Raw genomic sequence first — 12,446 nt, forward strand, 5'->3', positions numbered from 1 at the left:
AATAATGTGTGTGTGTTTTTATTAAAGCTCTATCCACCCTATGCTGATTGGCGCACAACAATCAAATTGGCCGAGACCTACGATGATGAAACTTTGGATGTTTTATTTCGCAAATATGGTGAAAATCATCCCAACACCTATACCTTTACGAAAAGTTTAGCTGAGCAAATCATAAGAGAATATCGAACAAAACTGCCAGTGGGCATTTTCCGTCCTTCGATAGGTAAAATTGTGCTCATCAAAAGCTTCTTAAGAAACTCTTTAATAACTTCACTAACTTTTTACCATTTTCAGTTATCTCCTCTATAGAAGAGCCGTACCCAGGTTGGGTTGACAATTTCAATGGACCAATTGGTATGTTGGTGGCCTGTGGTGTTGGTATAATGCGCACGAATAATGGCAATCCCGATTGTATTCCCGATTTTATACCCGTCGATTTTTGTGTACGAGCATTGCTGTTGACCGCCTATAAAATCGCAACACAGCCAGCTAAGGAGGAGGCAGAGAAGTTAATTGATGGTGTAGAGGTTTTCCATTGTTCAAACTCCAAAATGAATGCAATCAGTACTGGAGAATTGATTGAAATGGGTAAAAAAGTCATATTGGACAATCCTTTTGAGAAATGTATTTGGGTACCACAGGGCGGTATAACGCGATGTGATGTGTGGCATTATATAAGGGTGAGTTGAAGTTTGAAACGGTCCTAAAAATCTTTAACAAATCCATGTTTTGTTGGGTTCTTTGTAGGTTCCTAAAAATCTTTAAAAAATCCAAGTTTTTTTGTATCTTTGAAGGGTCCTAAAAATCTTTAAAAAATCCACGTGTTTTGTGATCTTTGTAGGGTCCTAAAAAATCTTTAAAAAATCCAGGTTTTGTGTGATCTTTGTAGGGCCCTAAAAATCTTTAAAAAATCCACGTTTTTTGTGATCTTTGTAGGGTCCTAAAAATCTTTAAAAAATCCACGTTTTTTGTGATCATTGTAGGGTCCTAAAAAATCTTTAAAAAATCCACGTTTTGTGTGATCTTTGTAGGGTCCTAAAAAATCTTTAAAAAATCCACGTTTTGTGTGATCTTTGTAGGGTCCTAAAAAATCTTTAAAAAATCCACGTTTTGTGTGATCTTTGTAGGGTCCTAAAAATCTTTAAAAATCCACGTTTTGTGGGATCTTTGTAGGGTCCTAAAAATCTTTAAAAAATCCACGTTTTGTGGAATTTTTGTAGGGTCCTAAAAATCTTTAAAAAATCCACGTTTTGTGTGAACTTTGTAGGGTCCTAAAAATCTTTGAAAAATCCACGTTTTGTGGGATCTTTGAAGGGTCCTAAAAATCTTTAAAAAATCCACGTTTTGTGGGATCTTTGTAGGGTCCTAAAAATTTTTAAAAAATCCACGTTTTGTGGGATCTTTGTATGGCGCTAAAAATCTTTAAAAAATCCACGTTTTGTGTGATCTTTGTAGGGTCCTAAAAAATCTTTAAAAAATCCAGGTTTTGTGTGATCTTTGTAGGGTCCTAAAAATCTTTAAAAAATCCACGTTTTGTGGGATCTTTGTATGGCGCTAAAAATCTTTAAAAAATCCACGTTTTGTGTGATCTTTGTAGGGTCCTAAAAATCTTTAAAAAAATCAACGTTTTGTGGGATCTTTTTATGGTTCTAAAAATCTTTAAAAAATCCACGTTTTGTGGGATCTTTTTATGGTTCTAAAAATCTTTAAATAATCCACGTTTTGTGGGATCTTTGTAGGGTCCTAAAAATTTTTTAAAAATCCACGTTTTGTGGGATCTTTGTAGGGTCCTAAAAATCTTTAAAAAATCCACGTTTTGTGGGATCTTTGTAGGGTCCTAAAAGTCTTTAAAAAATGCACGTCTTGTGGGATCTTTGTAGGGTCCTAAAAGTCTTTAAAAAATTCACGTTTTTTGGGATCTTTGTAGGGTCCTAAAAGTCTTTAAAAATCCACGTTTTGTGGGATCTTTGTAGGGTCCTAAAAGTCTTTAAAAATCCACGTTTTGTGGGATCTTTGTATGGTCCTAAAAGTCTTTAAAAATCCACGTTTTGTGGGATCTTTGTAGGGTCCTAAAAGTCTTTAAAAAATGCACGTCTTGTGGGATCTTTGTAGGGTCCTAAAAGTCTTTAAAAAATTCACGTTTTTTTGGGATCTTTGTAGGGTCCTAAAAGTCTTTAAAAATCCACGTTTTGTGGGATCTTTGTAGGGTCCTAAAAGTCTTTAAAAAATGCACGTCTTGTGGGATCTTTGTAGGGTCCTAAAAGTCTTTAAAAAATTCACGTTTTTTTGGGATCTTTGTAGGGTCCTAAAAGTCTTTAAAAAATCCACGTCTTGTGGGATATTTGTAGGGTCCTAAAAGTCTTTAAAAAATTCACGTTTTGTGGGATCTTTGTAGGGTCCTAAAAGTCTTTAAAAAATGCACGTCTTGTGGGATCTTTGTAGGGTCGTAAAAGTCTTTAAAAAATTCACGTTTTGTGGGGTCTTTGTAGTGTCCTAAAAATCTTTAAAAATCCACGTAATGTGGGGTGTTTGTAGGGTCCTAAAAAATCTTTAAAAAATCTACGTTTTGTGGGGTCTTTGTAGGGTCCTAAAAATCTTTAAAAAATCCACGTTTTGTGGAGTCTTTGTAGGGTCCTAAAAAATCTTTAAAAAATCCACGTTTTGTGGGGTCTTTGTAGGGTCCTAAAAATCTTTAAAAAATCCACGTTTTGTGGAGTCTTTGTAGGGTCCTAAAAATCTTTAAAAAATCCACGTTTTGTGGGGTCTTTGTAGGGTCCTAAAAATCTTTAAAAAATCCACGTTTTGTGGAGTCTTTGTAGGGTCCTAAAAATCTTTAAAAAATCCACCTTATTGGGGGTCTTTTTAGGGTCCTAAAAAATCTTTAAAAAATCCACGTTTTGTGGGGTCTTTGTAGGGTCCTACAAATCTTTAAAAAATCCACGTTTTGTGGAGTCTTTGTAGGGTCCTAAAAAATCTTTAAAAAATCCACGTTTTGTGGGGTCTTTGTAGGGTCCTAAAAAATCTTTAAAAAATCCACGTTTTGTGGGGTCTTTGTAGGGTCCTACAAATCTTTAAAAAATCCACGTTTTGTGAGGTCTTTGTAGGGTCCTAAAAAATCTTTAAAAAATCCACGTTTTGTGAGGTCTTTGTAGGGTCCTACAACTCTTTAAAAATCCACGTTTTGTGGGGTCTTTGTAGGGTCCTAAAAAATCCACGTTTTGTGGGGTCTTTGAAGGGTCCTAAAAATCTTTAAAAAATCCACGTTTTGTGGAGTCTTTGTAGGGTCCTAAAAATCTTTAAAAAATCCACCTTATTGGGGGTCTTTTTAGGGTCCTAAAAAATCTTTAAAAAATCCACGTTTTGTGGGGTCTTTGTAGGGTCCTAAAAAATCTTTAAAAAATCCACGTTTTGTGGGGTCTTTGTAGGGTCCTAAAAAATCTTTAAAAAATCCAAGTTTTGTGGGGTCTTTATAGGGTCCTAAAAATCTTTAAAAAATCCACGTTTTGTGGGGTCTTTGTAGGGTCCTAAAAAATCTTTAAAAATCCACGTTTTGTGGGGTCTTTGTAGGGTCCTAAAAATCTTTAAAAATCCACGTTTTGTGGGGTCTTTGTAGGGTCCTAAAAATCTTTAAAAAATCCACCTTTTGTGAGGTCTTTGTAGGGTCCTAAAAAATCTTTGATCTTTGTAGGGCCCTAAAAATCTTTAAAAAATCCACGTTTTGTTGAGTCTTTGTAGGGTCCTTAAAATCTTTAAAAAATCCACGTTTTTTTTGCTCTTTGCAGGTTCCTAAAAATCTTAAAAAAAATCACGTTTTGTGTGATCTTTGTATGGCCCTAAAATCTTTAAAAAATCCACGTTTCGTGGTCTTTTTGTAGAATGCTAAAAATCTTTAAAAAATCCACGTTTTGTGGGGTCTTTGTAGGGTCCCAAAAATCTTTAAAAAATCCACGTTTTGTGGGGTCTTTGTAGGGTCCTAAAAATCTTTAAAAAATCTACGTTTTGTGGGATCTTTGTAGGGTCCTAAAAATCTTTAAAAAAAAGCCACGTTTTGTGGGATCTTTGTAGGGTCCTAAAAGTCTTTAAAAATCCACGTTTTGTGGGATCCTTGTAGGGTCCTAAAAATTCTTTAAAAAATCCACGTTTTGTGGGATCCTTGTAGGGCCCTAAAAGTCTTAAAAAAATCCACGTTTTGTGGGATCTTTGTAGGGCCCTAAAAGTCTTTAAAAAATACACGTTTTGTGGGATCCTTGTAGGGTCCTAAAAGTCTTTAAAAAATCCACGTTTTGTGGGATCCTTGTAGGGTCCTAAAAATTCTTTAAAAAATCCACGTTTTGTGGGATCTTTGTAGGGTCCTAAAAGTCTTTAAAAAAATCCACGTTTTGTGGGATCTTTGTAGGGTCCTAAAAGTCTTTAAAAAATCCACGTTTTGTGTGATCTTTGTAGGGTCCTAAAAGTCTTTAAAAAATCGACGTTTTTTGGGATCTTTGTAGGGGTTTAAAAATCTTTAAAAAATCCACGTTTTGTGGGATCTTTGTAGGGTCCTAAAAGTCTTTAAAAAATCCACGTTTTGTGTGGTCTTTGTAGGGTCCTAAAAGTCTTTAAAAAATCCACGTTTTGTGTGGTCTTTGTAGGGTCCTAAAAGTCTTTAAAAAATCGACGTTTTGTGCGATCTTTGTAGGGTCCTAAAAGTCTTTAAAAAATCGACGTTTTGTGGGATCTTTGTAGGGGTTTAAAAATCTTTAAAAAATCCACGTTTTGTGGGATCTTTGTAGGGGTTTGAAAATCTTTAAAAAATCCACGTTTTGTGGGATCTTTGTAGGGTCCTAAAAGTCTTTAAAAAATCCACGTTTTGTGGGATCTTTGTAGGGGTTTAAAAATCTTTAAAAAATCCACGTTTTGTGGCATCTTTGTAGGGGTTTAAAAATCTTTAAAAATCCACGTTTTGTGGGATCTTTGTAGGGATTTAAAAATCTTTAAAAAATCCACGTTTTGTGGGATCTTTGTAGGGTCCTAAAAGTCTTTAAAAAATCCACGTTTTGTGGGATCTTTGTAGGGGTTTAAAAATCTTTAAAAAATCCACGTTTTGTGGGATCTTTGTAGGGGTATAAAAATCTTTAAAAAATCCACGTTTTGTGGGATCTTTGTAGGGTCCTAAAAGTCTTTAAAAAATCCACGTCTTGTGGGATCTTTGTAGGGTCCTAAAAATCTTTAAAAAATCCACGTTTTGTGGGATCTTTGTAGGGTCCTAAAAGTCTTTAAAAAATCCACGTTTTGTGTGATCTTTGTAGGGTCCTAAAAATCTTTAAAAATCCACGTTTAAAAAATCCACGTTTTGTGTGATCTTTGTAGGGTCCTAAAAATCTTTAAAAAATCCACGTTTTGTGTGATCTTTGTAGGGTCCTAAAAATCTTTAAAAAATCCACGTTTTGTGTGAACTTTGTAGGGTCCTAAAAATCTTTAAAAAAGCCACGTTTTGTGGGATCTTTGTAGGGTCCAAAAATCATTAAAAAATCCACGTTTTGTGGGATCTTTGTAGGGTCCAAAAATCTTTAAAAAATCCACGTTTTGTGGGATCTTTGTAGGGTCCTAAAAGTCTTTATAAAATCCACGTTTTGTGGGATCTTTGTAGGGTCCTAAAAATCTTTAAAAAATCCACGTTTTGTGTGATCTTTGTAGGGTCCTAAAAATCTTTAAAAAATCCACGTTTTGTGTGATCTTTGTAGGGTCCTAAAAATCTTTAAAAAATCCACGTTTTGTGGGATCTTTTAAAAAAATCCACGTTTTGTGGGATCTTTGTAGGGGTTTAAAAATCTTTAAAAAATCCACGTTTTGCGGGATCTTTGTAGGGGTTTAAAAACCTTTAAAAAATCCACGTTTTGTGGGATCTTTGTAGGGGTTTAAAAATCTTTGTAGGGGTTTAAAAATCTTTAAAAATCCCCGTTTTGTGGGATCTTTGTAGGCGTTTAAAAATCTTTAAAAATCCACTTTTTGTGGGATACTAAAAATCATAAAAAATCCACGTTTTGTGGGGTCTTTGTAGTATCTTAAACATCTTTGGGATCTTTGGAGGCTCCTAAAAATCTTTAAATAATCTACGTATTGTGGGATCTTTGTAAGATGCTAAAAATCTTTAAAAAATCCACGTTTTGTGGGATCTTTGTAGGATGCTAAAAATCTTTAAAAAATCCACGTTTTGTGGGATCTTTGTAGAATGCTAAAAATCGTTAAAAAAATCCACGTTTTGTGGGATCTTTGTAGGGGTTTAAAAATCTTTAAAAAATCCACGTTTTGTGGGATCTTTGTAGGGGTTTAAAAATCTTTAAAAAATCCACGTTTTGTGGGATCTTTGTAGGGGTTTAAAAATCTTTAAAAAATCCACGTTTTGTAGGATCTTTGTAGGGGTTTAAAAATCTTTAAAAAATCCACGTTTTGTGGGACCTTTGTAGGGTCCTAAAAATCTTTAAAAAATCCACGTTTTGTGTGATCTTTGTAGGGTTCCAAAAAATCTTTAAAAAATCCACGTTTTGTGTGATCTTTGTAGGGTCCTAAAAATCTTTAAAAAATCCACGTTTTGTGGGATCTTTGTATGGTCCTAAAAATCTTTAAAAAATCCACGTTCTGTGGGATCTTTGTAGGGCCCTAAAAATCTTTAAAAAATCCACGTTTTGTGGGATCTTTGTAGGGTCCTAAAAGTCTTTAAAAAATCCACGTTCTGTGGGATCTTTGTAGGGCCCTAAAAATATTTATTAAAATCCACGTTTTGTGGGGTCTTTGTAGGGCCCTAAAAATCTTTAAAAAATCCTCGTTTTGTGGGGTCTTTGTAGGGGTTTAAAAATCTTTAAAAAAATCCTCGTTTTATGGGGTCTTTGTAGGGGTTTAAAAATCTTTAAAAAATCCACGTTTTGTGGGATCTTTGTAGGGGTTAAAAAATCTTTTAAAAATCCACGTTTTGTGTGATCTTTGTAGGGTCCTAAAAATCTTAAAAAAATTCACGTTTTGTGTGATCTTTGTAGGGTCCTAAAAATCTTAAAAAAATTCACGTTTTGTGTGATCTTTGTAGGGTCCTAAAAATCTTTAAAAAATCCACGTTCTGTGGGATCTTTGTATGGTCCTAAAAATCTTTAAAAAATCCACGTTCTGTGGGATCTTTGTAGGGCCCTAAAAATCTTTAAAAAATCCACGTTTTGTGGGATCTTTGTAGGGTCCTAAAAGTCTTTAAAAAATCCACGTTCTGTGGGATCTTTGTAGGGCCCTAAAAATATTTATTAAAATCCACGTTTTGTGGGGTCTTTGTAGGGCCCTAAAAATCTTTAAAAAATCCTCGTTTTGTGGGGTCTTTGTAGGGGTTTAAAAATCTTTAAAAAAATCCTCGTTTTATGGGGTCTTTGTAGGGGTTTAAAAATCTTTAAAAAATCCACGTTTTGTGGGATCTTTGTAGGGGTTAAAAAATCTTTTAAAAATCCACGTTTTGTGTGATCTTTGTAGGGTCCTAAAAATCTTAAAAAAATTCACGTTTTGTGTGATCTTTGTAGGGTCCTAAAAATCTTAAAAAAATTCACGTTTTGTGTGATCTTTGTAGGGTCCTAAAAATCTTTAAAAAATCCACGTTCTGTGGGATCTTTGTAGGGCCCTAAAAATCTTTAAAAAATCCACGTTTTGTGGGATCTTTGTAGGGGTTTAAAAATCTTTAAAAAATCCACGTTTTGTGGGATCTTTTAAAAAATCCACGTTTTGTGGGATCTTTGTAGAGGTTTAAAAATCTTTAAAAAATCCACGTTTTGTGGGATCTTTTAAAAAATCCACGTTTTGTGGGATCTTTGTAGGGGTTTAAAAATCTTTAAAAAATCCACGTTTTGTGGGATCTTTGTAGGGGTTTAAAAATCTTTAAAAAATCCACGTTTTGTGGGATCTTTGTAGGGGTTTAAAAATCTTTAAAAAATCCACGTTTTGTGGGATCTTTGTAGGGGTTTAAAAATCTTTAAAAAATCCACGTTTTGCGGGATCTTTGTAGGGGTTTAAAAACCTTTAAAAAATCCACGTTTTGTGGGATCTTTGTAGGGGTTTAAAAATCTTTGTAGGGGTTTAAAAATCATTAAAAATCCCCGTTTTGTGGGATCTTTGTAGGGGTTTAAAAATCTTTAAAAATCCACGTTTTGTGGGATCTTTGTAGGGTTTTAAAAATTTTTAAAAAATCCACGTCTTGTGGGATCTTTGTAGGGGTTTAAAAATCTTTAAAAAATCCCCGTTTTGTGGGATCTTTGTAGGGTTTTAAAAATCTTTTAAAAATCCACGTTTTGCGGGATCTTTGTAGGGGTTTAAAAACCTTTAAAAAATCCACGTTTTGTGGGATCTTTGTAGGGGTTTAAAAATCTTTGTAGGGGTTTAAAAATCTTTAAAAATCCCCGTTTTGTGGGATCTTTGTAGGGGTTTAAAAATCTTTAAAAATCCCCGTTTTGTGGGATCTTTGTAGGGGTTTAAAAATCTTTAAAAATCCACGTTTTGTGGGATTTTTGTAGGTGTTTAAAAATCTTAAAAAATCCACGTTTTGTGGGATCTTTGTAGGGGTTTAAAAATCTTTAAAAAATCCACGTTTTGTGGGATCTTTGTAGGGGTTTAAAAATCTTTGTAGGGGTTTAAAAATCTTTAAAAATCCCCGTTTTGTGGGATCTTTGTAGGGGTTTAAAAATCTTTAAAAATCCCCGTTTTGTGGGATCTTTGTAGGGGTTTAAAAATCTTTAAAAATCCACGTTTTGTGGGATTTTTGTAGGTGTTTAAAAATCTTAAAAAAAATCCACGTTTTGTGGGATCTTTGTAGGGGTTTAAAAATCTTTGTAGGGGTTTAAAATCTTTAAAAATCCCCGTTTTGTGGGATCTTTGTAGGGGTTTAAAAATCTTTGTAGGGGTTTAAAATCTTTAAAAATCCCCGTTTTGTGGGATCTTTGTAGGGGTTTAAAAATCTTTAAAAATCCACGTTTTGTGGGATCTTTGTAGGGTTTTAAAAATTTTTAAAAAATCCACGTCTTGTGGGATCTTTGTAGGGGTTTAAAAATCTTTAAAAAATCCCCGTTTTGTGGGATCTTTGTAGGGTTTTAAATATCTTAAAAAAATCCTCGTTTTGCGGGATCTTTGTAGGGGTTTAAAAACCTTTAAAAAATCCACGTTTTGTGGGATCTTTGTAGGGTTTTAAAAATCTTTAAAAAATCCACGTTTTGCGGGATCTTTGTAGGGGTTTAAAAACCTTTAAAAAATCCACGTTTTGTGGGATCTTTGTAGGGGTTTAAAAATCTTTAAAAAATCCACGTTTTGTGGGATCTTTGTAGGGGTTTAAAAATCTTTGTAGGGGTTTAAAAATCTTTAAAAATCCCCGTTTTGTGGGATCTTTGTAGGGGTTTAAAAATCTTTAAAAATCCCCGTTTTGTGGGATCTTTGTAGGGGTTTAAAAATCTTTAAAAATCCCCGTTTTGTGGGATCTTTGTAGGGGTTTAAAAATCTTTAAAAATCCACGTTTTGTGGGATCTTTGTAGGGTTTTAAAAATTTTTAAAAAATCCACGTCTTGTGGGATCTTTGTAGGGGTTTAAAAATCTTTAAAAAATCCACGTTTTGTGGGATTTTTGTAGGTGTTTCAAAATCTTAAAAAAATCCACGTTTTGTGGGATCTTTGTAGGGGTTTAAAAATCTTTAAAAAATCCACGTTTTGTGGGATCTTTGTAGGGGTTTAAAAATCTTTAAAAAATCCACGTTATGTGGGTATTTGTGGGGTCCTAGAAATCGTTAAAAAATCCACGTTTTGTTGGGTCTTTGTAGAGTCCTAAAAATCGTTAAATCAACCTCGTTTTGTGGGGTCTTTGTAGGGTCCTAAAAATCTTTAAAAAAAATCCACGTTTTGTGGCTGCTAAAAAGCTTTAAAAATTCACTTTCTGTGGAGTAATGAAAATATTTAAAAAATCCACGTTTCAAAAATCCATGTTTCTTCTAAAGAGCTTCTATAAGTTTTTTTTACAAATTCCTCTTTAGGATTTCCTAAATAACTAATTATTTTTTTCATATTTCCAGGTGTTCTTCTTCCAAATATTACCGGCTCTCTTTTTTGATTTTTTACTAAGTTTCACCAAATATCCTCCATTGTATGTTCAAATGGAGCAATAAAAAAGTCCTTAATAAATATGTCCCTCCACTTTCAGGTTAATGAAACTGCAGAGACGCATTTTTTGCACCAAAAATTCCCTGGAATTGTTCATAAATACTGAATGGAATTTCATTAACACAAGGCTACTGGCCTTGGAGGATCTAGTAGGTGATGATGAACGGTATGTTTGAAATACAATTAGATATGGCAAATTGAAATAATTCTGAAATTTGTCTTCTTTTTAGGCCAACCTTTGGTTTCATGCATTACATTGATATGAACAAAAAGACGTTCCTTGAGAATGGCATTAAAGGTGCTAAACAATTTCTACTTAAGGAACCGCCAGTGGCATCACCTCAAGCCCACTTACGTTTGCGTATTTATGTGGTCCTGGATTATATCGTGAAATATTCGATACTTTATTATATGTTGCGCTATATTTATAGAACCGTAATTGTGTAATTAAGTGTGTAATAATGGAAATTGTATAACTTGACAAATGTAATAAAGAACTGCACATTTTGTGCTCGCTGATAATGTGCTAAACCGGCTAATGAACTCATATCTAAATGGCCTATAAGAATATTTATGTAATCCGCGTTCTGTGGCCTCTTGGATGTCCCCGAAAAAATCTTAAAAAAATCCACGTTCTGTGGCATCTCGAATGCCCTAAAAATCATTAAGAAATTCACGTTTTGCGACATTTTTGGATGCCGCTAAAAATCTTTCAGAAATCCAGAAATTTATTCTCTTGACTTGACCTAAAAAACATGACTTACCTATATATGGTCTTATACTATGTTTACATTTACGAAATCCACTCGATTTCAACTGTCAATTTCATTGCTCAAACGTCAAATGAAATCCAATCGATTTCAGATGAGTTTTCATTTGACGTATACACAAAGGAATTGACAGATGAAATCGAGTGGATTTCGTAAATGTAAACATTGTATTACTATTACTAGCGGCAATGTATGACGTTGGTCATCAATAACATGTTAATAGAATAGTCCGAAAACTTTCCATATTACTGTCCTTAACTAGGCGTTTACACCAGACAGTTTGTCTTCAAATACAACTCTGATTTACTAACACATACATATATTTGTCGGCTGTCTTCCAGCTGTCCATCAGTTTTTCACAGACAGCAGGGTTAACAAATTTTTGGCATTTTTTGTAAAAATATGTGAGATGATAACTGAAATGTGTTGAAAACAAAAGAACATGAACAAAAACAAAATATGTGAACGGAAAACAAAAAGAAATCGATGATTTTCATTCAAAATTTTGCAACTGTTTTTGCAGTTGTCTGGACGCCTACGTCACACAGGCAAGTTTTGGGATTTTGACAATCAATACATGAAGTCAACTGTCCTGCCATTTGTAAACGCAGGGTAAAACTACACCTACCTTTTCATCTACCTCCTGAAGATCCGGAGTATGCCGTTGAAACGTGAACAAAGGCTTTCAATATGGGTAATTCTTGGGCAAATTTAATGATTTCATAGGCTGCACATGTGTTCAGTAATATCGCTGTCTTCAGGTTGTTCCTTGCGACGTTCTGCAGGTGTTTTATTCTTTTTGGGACGCATTAAAACATAAATTTTAGAAACATTTGGTATAGAGCATAGAATTTGCTCAATCAATACTTTGCCAATGAAACCTGGAACAAGAAAGAAGAATTTTTTGGGTTCGTTATCAACAATATTGCGTTAAGTTTGGTCCTTATAAAAGTTGACAATAGACATGTTTTAAGTTCAAGTTACTTTACTGTTTCACTGTCAAATAAAGAATGTCCATTTCGATATAAGTAGACGAGAAATAATTTTTGCATTTGCATATCGTATATAGTAAACTAGCAAATGCCCGCTACTTCGTATGCGGAAAGGGAATAAAATATATATGAACAATATTTAATATGGAAGAGGTGAACACTGGCGATTCTGTTGAACTAAAACCTATTTTTAATACCAACATTTAATTGATTTAATTCCTTTTAATACTGTATACTGTATTTCGAATTTCCCAAAAAAAAAAATATCTGCCGTATTGCACCCCTACTATATTTTTTATTTCGAATTACCAATACTACGACCTCATATCACAGACATACACCAACAGCTACTCATATTGCTAATTTCAGACTTGACTTTTGGTTTTACCCCTTCACTAACACAGCATTCCCTTCCAGTACGAGTTTCCAAACACTAAACTTTATCTCACCCTTTCACAACAATTCAAGGTTTTAGCTTCAGCGGTTTCGCCAAGAACCCGAAAATTCTACGAATGCCGAAAATTCTACGAACCTAATTTTCG

General features: G+C 33.9%; 1 protein-coding gene across 2 annotated transcripts in view; it reads left to right on the forward strand.

Moving 5' to 3' along the window:
• The window catches only part of LOC141397217 (fatty acyl-CoA reductase wat-like), a 51,916-nt gene extending 41,243 nt beyond the window's left edge, over window positions 1-10,673 (forward strand). For both annotated transcript variants that reach the window (XM_073973297.1, XM_073973298.1), the window contains exons 3-7: window positions 28-223; window positions 295-680; window positions 10,055-10,125; window positions 10,183-10,308; window positions 10,373-10,673. In XM_073973297.1, the coding sequence (XP_073829398.1) occupies window positions 28-223; window positions 295-680; window positions 10,055-10,125; window positions 10,183-10,308; window positions 10,373-10,589 (996 nt within the window). In that variant the 3' untranslated portion in view covers window positions 10,590-10,673. The remainder of the gene's footprint in view (window positions 1-27; window positions 224-294; window positions 681-10,054; window positions 10,126-10,182; window positions 10,309-10,372) is intronic.
• Window positions 10,674-12,446: the final 1,773 nt, after the last annotated feature.

This window comes from Musca autumnalis, unplaced genomic scaffold (assembly GCF_047663935.1).
Source record: "Musca autumnalis isolate F117 unplaced genomic scaffold, ASM4766393v1 scaffold_3, whole genome shotgun sequence".
NCBI lineage: Eukaryota > Metazoa > Arthropoda > Insecta > Diptera > Muscidae > Musca > Musca autumnalis.